The sequence below is a fragment of the Dromaius novaehollandiae genome, chromosome 1 (genome assembly GCF_036370855.1).
Source record: "Dromaius novaehollandiae isolate bDroNov1 chromosome 1, bDroNov1.hap1, whole genome shotgun sequence".
In the NCBI taxonomy this organism is placed as follows: domain Eukaryota; kingdom Metazoa; phylum Chordata; class Aves; order Casuariiformes; family Dromaiidae; genus Dromaius; species Dromaius novaehollandiae.
In genome coordinates, this window is record NC_088098.1 from 193,095,775 (window position 1) to 193,112,973 (window position 17,199).

At 36.2% G+C, this 17,199-nt stretch overlaps 1 protein-coding gene across 4 annotated transcripts in view; it reads right to left on the reverse strand.

Annotated features, from left to right (window-relative positions):
• NBEA (neurobeachin) overlaps nt 1–17,199 on the reverse strand; it is a 533,052-nt gene that overhangs the window by 226,186 nt on the left and 289,667 nt on the right. For all 4 annotated transcript variants that reach the window (XM_064504927.1, XM_064504930.1, XM_064504928.1 and 1 more), the window contains 2 exons: nt 15,604–15,712; nt 11,734–11,900 (listed from right to left, as the gene is read on the reverse strand). In XM_064504927.1, the coding sequence (XP_064360997.1) occupies nt 11,734–11,900; nt 15,604–15,712 (276 nt within the window). The remainder of the gene's footprint in view (nt 1–11,733; nt 11,901–15,603; nt 15,713–17,199) is intronic.

Below are 17,199 nucleotides of genomic sequence, written 5' to 3' on the forward strand. Positions count from 1 at the left end.
CATTACTGTGTTTTAAAATGGTTCTGTGCTATTGAATGTTTAAGAAATATTTATGGCATAAGGCAGTATATTCCTGAAGCTGAAACAATCATTAGACTCTGATGTTCATCTATTTTATTGAACTACCCGCAGGGAGCTTTACGGGCATACTATCATGTCAAGGTCACAGGATTAAGTGAGCAGTGATGACATTAAACAAGCCTTTTCTGTATAATCTAAAGGGTCTTACCGAGTTACTTAAAATGCCATAAACATAAGTAGTCTTCTATCTCTACAACACATCCATGACAGAAGACTTCAAAATACAACACTCTTGAGCAATGGAGCTTTGCAACCTAACCAACAGCCCATATTATTGACAAAAGATATCAGTATACTAGAGAGCACAAATATTGGGAGGAGCTTACAATTTAAGTCACTCTCACATACTTTATGTCTGTAAGTGTACAAGAAATATATTCACGTATATTTCAAACCTCTACATGAACAGATATTATTGCCAATAAAATAGAGCTTACAGGCTAAGAAAATCAACATTTGCATAGCAAAATAAATGTTTTAATTTACACGTAAATGCTGTAATTTACATGTACCAAATCTATATGCGTTGTTTAAAAACAAATGATAAAAACACTTAAACCTATCCAATACTTTTAATAAGTATCTTATCATCTTGAATGATTTAATTACTCTTCAGAAGTATTGTGTGCATTATTGCATCTATTTTATCAGTGAGGAAAGCAGTATTACCAAGTAGAGCAACCTCCTTGAAGTCATGTGAAGTCTATGACAGTCATTGGGTCTCTGAATCAAAGTAAGAATAAACTTGAGTAAGCTTATTCTTTTCACTCCCACTCTTTCTCTCTCTCTCTCTCTCTCTCTCTCTTTTTTTTTTTTTTTAACAGTAATAGTTACTTGAGAGAGACTCAGATGACTGGGTAAAGAGCTTTAAAATGACTGGCTTTAAAATAATCAAAGGAATCAGCTAAACAGCAAAAGAATTCCAGATGCAAAAACTGACAACGGAGAAAAACAGCATGTCCTCTACTTGGCTGGTGCTCGTCCTTTGTTTGGAAGCATAGGTGCCCAAGCCAGCCAGTGAACCTCCCCCAGATATAGGCCTTAACCCACAGGAGTTAACCACTTTCTGATTATCCCTGTAGCGTAAGAGGGGGTAGTGTTAGACTATCTATTCAATACGAAAAGTATCTGCTGGGAATATTTTTCAGGAAGAGCAAAAGTGAATTGTATAAAGATCACATTCACAGTTTAATATCTGTGAACATACAGGCTATGCTGACAGGATACATACAGAAATATCAAACCCAAGGAACTTTTCTGCTAAGCTGTATTAAGGTAATAAGGAACGGAGAAGGCCTTGACTGCTGGCCACTGCATCCAACAAACATGCTCCTCCTGTAGGTAGAACCTCCAACACCTGAAAGCATGACCTGTTACATGGTTCTTGGGAGCAGCACTTGGTCACTCACTTGCCTATCGTGCCATGCTGTTTATCCATGCAGCCAGCAGTAGTACTGCTATGATGTGACTTCAAGCAGGTTAGAAATTACTGCAGACAGAGCTAGAGGAGATAAAGTGAAACAGACACAAGCACAGAGTGTTTTTCTGGTTGATAGTAAAGGTATGGATATTTGGAGACTACAGATGATGAGGACAAGACTGATACTACTGAGAGGTCTTTGGTTTCCTCAAACAGGGTGCTGGTTCCATAACAAAAACCTGCTCTGCAGAGATGAAATATTTTCTCTTTCTCATCAGATGAACTCTATGATATTGATACATTAACTTAGGAAAAATATAAAACAGTTTGAAGAACCATGATGTCATACCACAAAAAGCAAAAACGGCTATTGCCTCGAAAGCTGAAATTTTTTTTTTGGGGGGGGGAGTAAATTGCTACACGATAATTGAGGAGACAAGGAAGAAAAATGGATCAGTCTGTTACATATCTTAGCTGATTTCATGTTGCTATAAGGAGAATGAGAAACAGGAAATCAGAAGTAAGAAGTCTTAGTACCCAGATGAAACTTAGGCTGGCAACACAGAAACTTGCCAAGGCAAATCAGAGTTTGTGGCTGTGGAAAAAAAAGAGGAAAGTACTTTTTGTTTAGTATGAAATAGTTAACTCCCTCCCTAACGAGATTGGGCATGTTCTCAAGTGAGAGAATCTATAGTTTGTTTTCTGCATTCTGTTGCATTAAACATTTTCATTGCCATCTTCAATGAAGAATCAGAGAAAACTCATAATAACACCTGAGATGTGAGAACTGTAAGCATGGTGCAAGTGAATAATAATTCAACACGACTTCAAAAAAGTTGGAGTCAATGTCTAAAATCTGTAAGATGAAAGAGAGGGACAACAATCTTTGTTATAAACAATTAGAAGCACAGATACAAATTAGGAAATGATTTTCAAATAGTAGAAGTGAATAAGCGTCTACAAAGTGGTTCTGGGAAGTACTGACTGAGCCTACGGTCTCATCTGAGGATGCATCACTGAAGTTATAGTGTGACAGAAACATAAATTAATAGTTCTGCTCTACTTAGCACTGTTGAAGCTTCATTTGCAATGCTGTGTCCAGCTTTGAGTACCCCTTTCTAAGGAAGATGTAGACAAACTGGAAGGAATCTCAATAAAGACACCACAATTATGTAAGATATAGATAGTTGGGCCAATGAAGGAAGGCTGAAAGAACTGTTTGTCTAGTCTGGAAGACAACACCCTGAAAGGATTGTGTCAGCTTCTAAAGATTTTGGGAAGGGCTAGCTTTAAAATCAAGTATAACTGGTCTAATTTGTAGCAAAGGAAAATAACCTATAATGTCTAGGTAAGTTCAACTATAAAGCTAGCAAAGAAGTAGAACAGGTTTCCTAAGGTGTTTGCAGAATTTCACTTTCTTTTCCCCCTCAAAGAAAAGGGGATATAAAACATGTGATAGGGATGTTCTAAATTATGCCTATGTCTGTGCCTGAGGATGATTTAATCTTGAGTTCTTTTCCAGCGCCCAACTTGAATGTCTCAAATTATTTTACAAACATATGGTTGGACATAAATATATTTCAAATAAGAAAGTACAAGACATTAATTTTTTCAGGGAAGGGAGGATCAAAATGGCTCCACTAGGATTTCTCTTCTGGTCTAATTATGCATTTCTGATGATTCCAACAAAAACTAAGAAGTCTGTCAAAGTGCTATTGATGTTTCTCTTAGAAGCAAACATTTTCTAAAGCTTGGAATTTATACTCTATAATCCAGCTGAAGCACCACATGAGAAAAGAATGCTAGAGTGTAATGGTACTACAACGGCTCAGTGTGACTTTTATAAATACGATGTTTCTCACTCATTTTATGTCAGGAAATGGAGAATAAACCAAAGAATTTTCATTTCTGAAAAAAGTGCCTTCTTCAAAATATAATATTTATTGGTTTAGAATCTTATCAATGCCTTTTGTTCTTTTTTATTCTTTAGTTTCTATTCTTACAGATTGAGCAGTATATGGAAAAGACAGGAGAATCACTTCTGTATTGCATGGACATTATTAGAGTGGCAAAGAAGAAAAAGTGAGAATCACGTGAGGAAAGTGTGTCTGCTGAATGAGAAATTCTTCCTTCATGTATTTTCTACTGAACTTCTGATACCCCAGAGGGCTGTGCTGCCATTCACAGGGACCTTGACAGACTGGAGAGGTGGGCAGAGAGGAACCTCATGAAGTTCAGCAAAGGGAAGTGCAAAGTCCTTCACCTAAGGAGGAATAACTCCATGCACCAGTACAGGCTGGGGGCTGACCTGTTGGAAAGCAGCTCTACAGAGAAGGACTTGGGGGCTGATCATGCGCCAGCAGTGTGCCCTTGTGGCCAGGAAGGTCAGTTGTGTCCTGGGCTGCATTAGGAAGTGTTGCCAGCAGGTCAACCAGTGATCTTCCCCCTCTACTCAGCCCTGGCGAGGCCACATGTGGAGTACTGTGTCCGGTTCTGGGCTGCCCAGGACAAGAGAGACGTGGAGCTACTGGAGCAAGTCCAGTGGAGGGCTACTAAGATGACTGAAGGACTGAAGCATCTCTTCTATGAGGAAAGGCTGAGGGAACTGGGTCTGTTTAGCCTGGAAAAGAGAAGACTGAGAGGGGATCTTATCAATGTATACAAATATCTGAAGGGAGGGTGTCAAGAGGATGGGGCTAGACTCTTCTCAGTGGTGGCCAGCAATAGGACGAGTGGCAATGGGCACCAACTGAAACACAGGAAACTCCATCTGAACACGAGGAAAAACTTTACCGTGAGGGTAACTGAGCACTGGAACAGGCTGCCCAGAGAGGTTGTGGAGTCTCATTCCTTGGAGATATTCAAAAGCCATCTGGACAAAATCCTTGGAAACGTGCTCTAGGTGACCTGCTTGAGCAGGGGGCTTGGACTAGATGATCTCCGGAGGTCCCTTCCAACCTCAACCGTTCTGTGATTCTATCTTTGTCTAAATTGGAGGCAGGGGAAAAAGCACACATGCTAGAAACGTTGTCCAATACTAGAAACTGTTAGTCCAATCTGATGACGCTCACTGCAGAGGCTGTTTCCACTGCAGGAACTAGGAGTAAAAAATGAAGAAAGGCAGCTGGACTTTTGATGTCCTACTGAGATGAGGAAACTTCAAAACTGAGACTGATTGAAATTGAGATTGCTCAGGAAACTGAGCTGAAAATATAAGGAGTCTAAGAGAGTATTAGACGGAAATATCATGTGCGCCTGCTCTGTTCTTACCCTTTCATGAATATTTACCTACAGCTGAAGATAGGTTATTGGGCTAGATGGATCCCTGATCTGAACCAGTACAGCTGCTCTTATCACTGGAAGTCAAACTGCTGCAAGTGCATGTGCTAGCACTATTGCTAGACTTAAGAAGGAGCAGCAGTCCTCAGATTGTTAAGGCTGGCCTTTCTCTCGATGTATGCATACTTTAAAATTCCCTTGTTACTATACATATTCTTACTGCAGTAGTAAGTCAACTATATGTAATTTGGATTTCTGTTGTGATTGTTTGAGCTGAAGATTCTACTGATATCTAAAAGATCTGTTGTTTGTAAAGCTTGAAGAGAAAGAACATGGGCATATATTTCTTCTGTGTTTGCAATGGAATAAAAGGAAAAAAATTCTAGGCACAAGTGGAGAACACAATAAACAGAAGTGAAAAAAAAACAGTAAAGAAGAAAAATTAATTCTCTAGTGCAGAAGAAACACTGTGAAAGAAAACAAAGAAGCCTTCCTTCTTTAGTGTCCATTAAAACACGCTTTACTTCCAGCAAGGAACAGATCTTTCTCTTGAAATGAACAGCTCTTCCCTCCTTGTAAATTCCAACATTGGAAAATATTATCTATTTCCAGAGAGAACATTTTCATCAGAGAAAATCCATAATAATAAGCACTGCTGTTCAAAAAAAATGAATAGTCTTGCACAAATACAGAACTGAGTATGTCTCATGTAAGGAAAACTATGTACTCACACAGCCTCTCTCTTGCTATACAAGACTCCTTTCTTGGCAAGTGTCTCTACGCTACAAATAGCAATGCACATCTAACTTCCCATCCTTCAAAAATGATACTGAATTCTTCTAGCCTCCTATATGCAGCATGCTCTTCAAACATCGCAGCACCATTTGCAAGAGCTCCTTCAAAGAGTCTGCCTGCCCCCATGGTGGTAATCAGAGAAGGAGAAAGCAACAGGGTACAGGATGAGCAGTGGCTGTAACAAAATTGGTGCAAAGCAGCAGAAGCCACAGAAACTTGAAAGTGTGGTGAGGAAGAGAAGAAAGGGATTGGAAATAGTAAAATAATGCAAAAAAGTGATCAGATTAGAGGACTAGTAATGCTCACATTTATGGCTAAACCCTGATACAGAAGGGTATGTCAATATGCTGACACAACATGTGCTGATCTCATGTTATCTCAAGTAGTGCAGTTAAGTAAGAAGAACAGAAGGCAGAAAAAAACATCTTCTTAATGTTTTGTCATGATAAAATCATCTTGGAACTAAATATTTGGAACTTGTAACCAAAACAGCCAATGAATAAGCTGAAAAGAGTGCAGCTTCCATACGATTAACCTGGGAAAAGATCTATTTTAAAGAGAGAATTATACTCCAGGAATTCTAGGAACAAAGTAAATTCATAGCTGTTAGAAAATATGTGGAAAAACACAGAACTGAAACAGGCCTTCGAACAGGCATGTTAAATACATTGCTGGATCCAGTAGGCTGGATCTCGTCCCACATCTTTTCCACTGTCCTAAAGCTCTCTTTGTAATTTATATCTAGCAGTTAAAATGAACCAGAAATGAATGAATAGTTAAACCAGATGAAGTTGATTTGCAGTGGGGGACAGGTTAGGTTCTCTGCCTCTCTGAACTTCCCAAGACAGCAGCTAGTACAGTGATGGAGTCAGAACATGCCAAAAGCTGGGTGTAAGGGAAGCTCCTTTTTAGCAAATTCCTGTGTTCTAGTCCCTCTTGCTGTAAACTGGAAACATTCAGCTGAGAAGCAGTGTCTTCCCACAATTACCTTATTTAACTGCCAAGCCCCATAGGCTCAGGAAAGGGGCGTTCTCCTCTTTCGACCTTCTTCTTTTCCGTTCCCCCAGCAGAACCCCAATCTCTGCAGAAGCACATGCTGTAGTGAGAGGCATAACTAGCTGTCTGGCAAGAAACTTTTTATTTCCAGCCTGTTTCCCTAGACGAATCTGGTCTTCACCGCAGAATGAGTTTGACAGCTCTGCCCTCCACCATGAATGATTAATTTGTTATGGGTGTCTAGTTTAACCAAAGATGGATTTGAACAGAAAGAGCCCTTGTATACTTGTTGTTTGGTAAAGCTGCTTTAGCGTAGGTGGAACCTCCTTCAACAAATCATTGAAAGCAAGGGAACCAAGTCTCATTTTTAAATGTCATTTTTCTCATTATAGTAATCCTCCTGAGTATATCAGAACTGATAACATGAAAATATCTGTGACAAGTATTTCATGTTTAGATTTAGAATTCAAACTGGAACTCAGAACTTTTTGTATTGCCCTAGATTGTCTTCAACCTATTGAAGCTGTCAACCATATACAGTATTCCTAAATAAAAGTATTTTTAAAAAGCTGTGATATCTGATTAAATCAAACAGCTGAAATAAGACACTCCAAACAAATACAATCACAGGATACTACCCAAAACACAGGCATACATATGGCTGGCAAGGAATTTGACGTGTATGTATAGAGAGATTTTACTAAGCCTTTATTTATTTATTTATTTTTAAGAAAGATATGTATGGGGAGAGAAGCAGATGGGGAGGAAGAGGAGCACCATATGAAGCTGACAGAGAAAACTGAAGGAAGCATATGTTGGGATATGAAGACCATAACCCTGAAAAAATTTAAGGATAAGTGCTGGCTTAAAGAGGCTTTCAACAATAAGCTATGAAATACCCTGTTCGATTCTTCCCAAGTTCAAGGAAATAGGATGTTGCATATTCACTCTGAATAAGTGGCAATGCATCAGAGAAATAACCAACTCATTAATTTCTCATCTGAATGGAAAAAACCTGCAGAATTCTAATTTTGGTTAAATGCTAAAATTAAAAAAGTGAAAAACTCTATGTTTAGGGTAAGCTATTATGAAGATACCTGAAAGTGTCAAATAGCCAAAATAAGGAAAACAGAATTAGTTCAGCTTCAGGGCAGAAACAGGACTTACAACAGACTAAAGAGATTTTTTTTAAATCCATTATTCTTTGACTGAGCTATGCAGGAAAAAATAAGATCATACAATAATTTCCTTTTGTGGTAGAGGAGATGCTCATACCTGCAAGAAATGGAGCAAAACATATTTGGTTTTCACTTTAATAAGGGAAGGGGAAAATATTTGTGAAGAGGAGAAGAAGGTAACCCTTAAGCAGTAGCAAAGAAAGGATTTTCAAAACAGTGTTATTTACCATATTTAGAGAGAGAAAGGTTAAAGAATAACTCTCAGACTAACTCAAAGCATACAGATTAGTGGGCAGAGCCAGACTAGATGTCACTGCTTAGCATTGAAAGTTTCATATGGTATTTTGTTGACTCATGTTGTTCAACATTAATCTTGTTTTTCAGACATTTCAAAAACAGCCTATGATAATATATGCCAAGTTCATAATTGGTAAATGCTTAAAGAGTTCACTCATCAGACCACTTGTTTTCCTCCAAATACTCACAGTGCTATCAGCAGTCGAGTTATTTCTTTATTTCTTAATAAATGAACAAAGCGTGAACTTTGTGGCACCTACAGATTAAACATAGTAAGTGCTGGTTGTTGTTTTCTGCAAAAACAGTATATGTGGTACAGTACAGTAGTACTGTACAACAACACAAAAACCGGGAAGGCTTACAAATTCACTGCATTGAACTCCAAACACAGGAAAATTTTCCTCTACAGCTGAGTCAAATTTCACAAAATCAGATCTTAGTATTTTATATCAAGGCCATCTGCGTTAAAAAGCTTAAAAGTTATTCTTTAAAAAAAACACAGAGATAAATAAAAACATACATATATATATATACGATATGCTACAATTATCAGTAAATTACTAGCTGTGGATTGTGTATGTGATAGAAGAAAGAAGCTTTTAAGAATCACACTCATTCTCAAAAAAGTTTCTTACCCAGCTCATCCCTTCTGGGTATCAGAAGGCATTGCTATTGCCCAAATTTTATCATGATGAACTGTTTACCTTGTTCATCACCTGCCCCTCCTGGGCCAGTTAGCAATTTTCATAATTCACAATTTCAAAGAACATTTTCAAATTCAAGAAATGGACAGGAAATCAGCAGTATGCATTCAGAATTGTAAAAAAATCTTCCTGACAGAAATGATGCAGTACAGAGGCCTACATGAGTGTCAAGTTATTTTTTAGTAAAATAATTTTTGTGTATTCCAGTCAGGCTCTATCTTTTTGGGGACAGGGAAGTCCCAAATTTTAATGCATCTGTTTATAATGAAATTGCTAACACTAGCTGTTCCTCGAAAATTAAAAATGGAGACTTAAACTTGCAGGAGACATCCTGCAAGCCAAGACAACAGGAATGTAAAATTCTAGAATCCATTTTATTTTCTATCATATAAAAAACTATTGAAAACTACCTAATTAACAAAAGCTTTTGCCTTCTTTGCTTAATTAATTCCTGAGCCCTCTCTCTACTTCTTGAATGTGGAGCTTTTTGAATCCGTTCACTGAGAACCAAGGACCTTCATCCTTAAAAAGGCCCATACGGTCTCTTACTGTGCATCTTCTCCTGTCTGCTCCCATCCTAGTCCTTTCCACACACAGTCCAGATATGTGAAAGCCCCATTAGGTCTCATGCCAGGCAGTGCACTTGTGTGCTGGATCACACAGCTGCCATGGGACACATGGTAGGGCCTGCAGCGCAAAAATATTTGCTTCCTATTCGGCTCCTGTGAATGGGAAAACCCTACTTGGAGACCTTGCTTTGTCACCACTCCCCCACTTCAGGTTAAGCATCAGCCATAGCCAACCTGCAGCTAAAAAACAACCAGGCCAATGGCTGCATCTAACATGGAGAGTGATGAAATGGGAAAGAAGCAAGTGAGCAAGTAAATGAGAAGCAGGCACACAGAGGAAGTGGCATGATAGGAGTGAAATAAAAGTCTATTTTGCTCGGTATACGAAATTTGACAGATTCGTCACAGATATCAAGCTGCTTCCTGGTCTGTTGATAACTATCATGGACTAAAGCGCAGAGTAAGTTGCAGTAGTGAGCTATTGACATTTAGGACCTTTCAACTATACCAGAGAGGAAAGCTGTCAGGCCCAAAGAAGAGGTGGTGTCCTTCAAATATTAGTGACTAATGACAAGGAGAGAAACTGACCTGCATCTGCAAAGTGTCTCCAACCATTCATGAACCTGAGCAACAATATTATTCAAAAATTTGAAGACATTAGAGGGACTGAAACTTTCACATATTTTAATCAGGTTCAAAGCTCCAGATACACAGCTTTAAGCCTCAACTAGGGATAACATGAGTATCCATTATGGATTCAGGTGGTTTTGAATTAACCATATCATAATCTTCTAAAAGTAATTTTTGTAATTTCCATCAGAACCTCTCTGATGTTAGACTGCAGAATTTCTATAAAGACTGAATTTCTTCTATGCTTTCTACCACCCTAAAAATAAATATGTCTCCATCATCAGGTAGGAAATACTGATTTCTTTGGAAGATGCAAGGATGATGAACGTGGAAGAATTACATTTTTTTTACTCTAAATAACTGCAAAAGCCAACTAGACAGAATGACAAAAAGAATGAACAGTATAAATGGTATTTATTAAACATTATTATGTGCCAAATTTACTACTCAACATCTTTTCCAATAAGCTTAAGTTGTAGATACATTTTCAAACTACCCTCAAATAGAATTCTGGATAGAAATATTTATCTGTAGAAAAGATTTTGCATCAATATATCAGTATTAATTAGATTTTCATTGAAAAGATTTTTCAGAACTAGAAGAAAACTTTCTGCTCTGCTTGCCTGACTCGAAGCATTGACTTGAATAGGAAATTAAACTATAAAAACCCGGGTATCTGGGAGAAGATCTTCCTTAATCTCTCTTTTTTAAGCTGTTCCATTTAAATAAATAATCAAGAATTAATTGCTAAGGATGCAAATACAAGAAAAAGACTCGGCAGCCTCCAGTTTGGCAGACAGGGCACTCACATGGCGGACCCAGGTTCAAGACCTTTCTCTGAATTAAGGAAAGGAGCAATCTGAACTTCAGTCTTCCATGTGATGGTCAGCTCTTTTGCCACTGGCTATTTTTGTGAATTAGAAGAGAAAGGCTCTGTTTTTAATATGATATATGAAAATGTTCATCTCTATGCTGAATAGAACAAATTTTTAAGAAGTTTTCAATACAGCTCTAATTAAAACCTCAGCTACTATGTTACCATTTACATACAGTGAGAATTATATATTTAGAAATATGCTTCTTTTACAGGAGTACCCGCAGAATTAAGCATGCATTTTGGCTATGCTCAACTATGCACCATGCTATATTTAAGTATACATGTAAATTTTGAATTAAGCATATAAGTTTGGCTGTGTATGGCTGGTATTGACTATTATTTTGCTGTAAGAGAGTCAGGACATACCAGTGTATCTCACCGATTTATTACTTACACAGAAAAGCTACATAGAGAAGTGAGCATTAGACAGGGATTCAAGTGATCTGTTTCTGATTGTTATTCTAATACTGACTTACTGTATAATGCTAAACAAGTCATCTTGCCTCTCCGTTCTTTATCTCAGCCTTCCTCAGTCAGTATCTATGTGGAAGCTATCTCTTACAGTCTCATCTACAGCATTAGCTCAGAAAGATCATAATACTGGAGCCTCAAAAACTATTGGTATACAAATAGTAAGCTGCATTATAACTGACAAATACTCTATTATAACTTATTTAAGATGTAATACAATATTATGTCTGCAATCTATAATGGACTTTGCTCTGTGAATCTTTAGTAAAGCGGTCTTTTAAAAAAGCAGATAAGCGAGGAAAAGACTAACAACAGAAAAAGAATACCTTTTAGCAATACTAGCTTCTAACACTCATATTTCAGTTATGCAATGATTGCTTCTCTTAAACTTTGAAAACTACATTTAAAAATCACACATTTTATGTTTGCCTCTTACCTGTGAGAGACAGCTCCCCAGGCACCATGCTTATTTGTCAGTATGTTGAGTATCTTCTGTTTTAACTGATTGGCTGTAACATGATCTCTATGTTTAGCAGCACTGATAAGATGATCACACATCTTTTCCTCCTCTCTTCTATCAGCAGCATATTGAGCACACTGTGACTAGGAATGAAAAGTACATCTATTTTATAGAAGACAGACTAGTTAGAAACCACCTTAAAATAATTATTTCCTAAAAATCTTTACATATGTCAAGAACTGACAGGCTTATTAAAATACTTAAAGGAGGAATAGGACATACGCTTCAACTGAATTGGTTCTATTATTATATATTACCCACAAAAAAGTACTCATTCAGTTATAACACTTAGAAATAGAAACATCAATGGCAAAGACAACAGAATTGCAATTAAAAACATTTACCTATGGATCTCTGTGTCTTTATGTGTGTCTGCATGTATGCCTTAAAAGTTTGTCTTTATCTGTAAAAATTTCAAGTATTCTCAGGTATAACACCCTAATCAATACAGTATATGCAACTTATGATTTGTCTTGCAGAAAAATATTATATACATTGGCTTGATTTTTAAAATGTGATAAGATCTACGATTAATCATCGATTTCATAATTTCGTTAATATGGATACTAAAGAGAAACTCCTTTAATTATCAATTAAGAGGCATATCTTCAGTCTTGTGTCACAACATGAAAAATGTTCACGACTTACAGATAAATTCTAAGAAACCCTAATGTTTAAAAAGTGACTCATCTCTTCATCTGAAAAAGATCTAATATTTTCATCATGTTTCTTTAAGAGATAAATGCCGTGGCTATTGACCTTCATGCAAATTTGTTTCTAAAACTGCCAAAACACTGTAGTATATTTTAGTTTTGATAAATCTTTTTGTATAATTGGCATGATGATACAATTTTTCTATTTCCTTTTTCAAAACCACATGAAGTTCAAATTAAATTTCTCCTCCTAGTAAAGATCCTTTCGAAATCTCTAAACAAGGCAAATGCAGCCATAGCAATTAAAATAAATCCACTACAAGAATCATTTTCTAAGATATAAATTACAAAAGCTAGATTATTCTCAAAATAGTGTTAACAGTTCATTTTAAAATTACCTTTTAAAAGAGAGACCTACATTTTTGCACCCACAGATTATTTTGCACCATTTTAGAACATGTTTAGCCAATACTCATACCATATACCAGTGCTCAGAAGAGCAGCTAAAATTAAGTTAACCACATACTGGATTGAAGTTTATCCTTCATACATCTGCACACTATATTTTTACTACAGATCACAATTGCATTTGTAAGATTTTCATAGTGGTCCTTCCACCGTGTTAGAGCCATTATTTCCAGTATTCTATTTGGAAAAGAACAATCATTACACTCCTTCATAAAGGGTTAATTCATTTTTCAATTTATCTTCTTGTACAGGGAAGCACCAATTAGTACAATGATCTGCCTTGGTAATAAGGTTAATATTTCACCAGCTCATTGGACAGTAAATTTAAATTTTCATTTTTCTTCCTGAACAATTACAAAGGTTAACAAAATGAAAGTTAACTGTGAAGCAACCATTCTAGGAGGAACCTCCCCTGCACCCACCATAACTGTAGTTGCAGGACAAAATTTACATGCTGGTCCGTGGCCTCCCCCCCAACACAGGCACCATAGTAACTGGATGCAACTGGGGCAAAATAATTGCTTCCAGAATGATTCGATTAAAGTTTAAAAGGTAAAAATAAAATGGCCACTCACTTTTCTTGCTGAGAGCAACAATTAACATGTACTAAACCCCAGAACATATACCAATACAGCTTATTAAAACAAAGTGACAGATTTACAATTATGCAGCAGAAAACTACCAGAAAACCTTTTGTCCTTACTACTTTCAAGTAAGATGAATAATAAAATGTTCAGTTATTTACCCAAGATTATTAAAGGCAATATATAAAACATAACCTTAGATAAGTATATCTAAGATTCGTATTTTACACAGGCTACATTTCATAATTTTCTTCTGACTTGCAGATTTTATCTTACTCATCTAAAAATGTAGCTGAGGCTTTTCATGTGACAAATATAAAGAAAATTTTCATATTTGAAAAATGTGTTGGTTTCTTTACCAGACAATAAGATTGACTTAAGGTTATTCCTTTAGGGAATTTAGTTAATATTCTAAATCCTATTTGCTAACAGAAGCTGGAAGTTAATTGAATATTCTGATTTTATCTAGAGTCCTGACAGATCTTATACCTCAATGTATTCTTCAAAGAGCAGATAACTCAATCTTCTATTGTCATCTTAGGTTACCGCATGATGCTCTGATAAATATCAAATGTTATTTATTGTTGAGGCAATATGAAACTTCACTCTGACACACACTTAATTGTAAATGTGATTTTATCTAAGTTCAAAATATCCAGTATATGCTTGGTAATAAAGTTGTTGCAATCCCATATGACAAGTGTCTGCTGTCTGGCCTGACAAATTGAAGTAAAGGTTATGTGTATTCAAAATGACAACAGATATCTCTCTGCCTCATACTTTTCAGCTAGGTCAAGGAGCACAAGAACTAGTACATCAAAGTGTACGTTTGAGAGAGCTGTTTCAATGAGATAAAAACCTCATCAAAACTAAGATTACTGGATCCTATTTCTAGCCACGAGGTGCTTGTTGACATTTTCTGGCAGATGAATAAATTGATACAGCTATTTATTATCATCAAAACTACTAAGTCAGTCTATCTTAATCCTAATGTTAGGTCACTTGAGCTTTAAAATATGTGCAAGAGTGTGTGTGCGTGTGTGTGTGTGTGTGTGTGTGTGTGTGTGTGTGTGTGTGTGTAATTATTTATTTATATCTGAATGTGTGCAAACACAGGCAGATTTGGAAATGATAACAAACACTGATGCTGAAATGTTGTATGAGAACACCATAAAAACACTGTAATATGAAAATATACTTGATAAAGACACATCAGAAATGAAATTTGAACTTTATTCCATCACTGTTACTTTTCTGAACAGGAATAAAATTAATCCTAGAGAAATAATCAAAAATCCATTAAATACAGAACAAAACAAATGTTTTAAAATAGCTTTTGTTATTTTTTCAAATAATGGATTTTGAATTGCATACTGTAACACTTACTGATGAAAAAAGCAATTAAATGTTGACTGCTTTTAGGAGTAAGAATTACGCACATTAAAGAGTTATTCGATCCAGCTGCAGGGTTACTTCTTCCAATACTTACAGACAACAGACATTTTAAATATAATCTCATCATCAGTATTTAAAGAGTCTTAGTAAGTAGCAAAGACATATAACATCATGTTTCAATATATGTTTTAGCAAGTAAATGTCCTAAAGAGCTCAAAAATCCAAAATGTTCTAGCACAACTATCCTAAAAATATTTTTAACAAAACATCTATATTTCTTATTTTTCAGGAAGTGCCTTAAGCATACTAACCATTTATTTTTTACTAAACTCATATATATTGTTGATAAAATCCAGCAAAGCAATTACTAATGTGATTTGCATTGCTATTGCAATAAATCAGAAAAGCTCTTTGGGAAGCAAAGGGTCTGCTGTACCAGTTCAGCCAACATTCTGATTAAGGGATTTCTTCAAGCTGTAAATGTTTTCCTGAATTTCAGTGAAGAGATGAGAAATTAAACCAGTTCCCTGTGTTTGACATTTACCAAAGCTTTTAAAAACTAGTTTTGAAATGCCTTCAATGTAATTTTTTTTCTTTGAAAAAAAATCTGTGTTGTATGGAGTTACAGTCTAGGTGACAACTGAGTGAAAACAGAAGAGCAAGACTACACCAACTCTCAGGCTTACCTCAAACTCAGCATGCTTGTGGACATCTTCAGCTCTTTGTCGGTTCAAAATAAATTCTGCTTCATTTGCAACACGCACTATATGGTCTTTCATTGCATGACATAATAATCTAAAATAAGAAAAATCAAAACCAACCTTTATATTTGACTTTCTTCAAATAAATTATTTCAGTAAAAATGATAATTCATGAGACATGTAATGAAATTGCCAAATTAGTTGACATGAAAAATACAGTTTGTCCAAAACTGTATGCATTTGTGATATCACGAACAAAGCAGATTATACTGAAAAAAGCTTTCAATTTCTTATTGAAGGGGAAAATTCTTTATGGAAGTTTTGTAGTTCCAGTAGGTTTTTAACAGCAGTCTCAGTATGAGACCCACAAATATTCAAAATATTCAAAAATCATGAGACCACCCAAGACACAAAATTCTATTAAATTTGCAACATAACATAAATATATTTTATATGTTTTAAAATACTAGAGTGGAAGAAGTGCATCATGTTTCCAAGTTGTTATGGCATCAGAAATAGACAGAACCTTACTTAAAAGAAATAGAAAAACAATTTAAGGTTGGATTGAGACTGAGGATTTCAACCAGAGACCTTAAATTAAGACTCCTGGAAAAACAGATCTCTAAACATTGTGAGATACATAATAAAACTGCAGCAAAAAGCGACACTGTTTTTAACAATGATGATGCTTTACTGAGCAGGAAGAATGGAATCAACTGCTTGCTTGTCCCTAAGGTCCATATCCAAGGTTGCCCAGTCTATTCACACCTGGTTTACCCTCCTTATCAGCAGGGAAGAAATGATATCCTTCAGGATGCAAAGATCTGACAGGACTGCCTGTTTAGGATCAGGAAGAACTGTTTCTCTTTTTGTGCCAAACTGGCACACAGTCTGGGATTTTCCTTCTTGCAGCATCAGGGAAACACACTTCATTTCAGACTTTCTTTTATTAAGGATGTGAAATTACCAGCAAATCCCACCCTAAGGTTGGTGTCTGTTGCTTAAGAGCATCAGATCTTAGAGGAAAAATGAAAATTATGATTTCTACGCCTTCCACCAATAAGAGGGGAAAGATTTGAAACTGTTTTCTAACCTCCCTTCCTTGGCGTGTTCTATCATCTGTGAAGGAAGGAAATCACTTACCCTGAGCTAATTAATATGAAAAAGTGTGGCACAGGAGAGGATAAACTTGGGGATCTCTGTTTAGAGATAAAGACAAACAAATTTGGATCAAGGTTTTGCAGTGGATATTCATGCTTTTAATAAGTCTTCTCAAATCTAACCCATCACTACTGTTCCTGAAAATGAAGAATTTTTGGCAAACTTTACAGGCTGTAAGATTAAAGCCTCCTCCATTGTACTCTTCAAAATTTGGTTTTATTTTTTAATCTACCCTGTTGGAAAATATGCTTTAGTATTTCATTACTGCTAAGTGTTCAGATTTTTGTTGTTAAGCAGCAAGCACAGAACTGCATTCCGATATGGATTAACAGTGAGCGTTCATGACTTTAACAAGCTTCTCTGAAATGAGAAAACGCTAGAAGTGAGCATATCTGCAAAAAAATTTTACATCACAGGTCT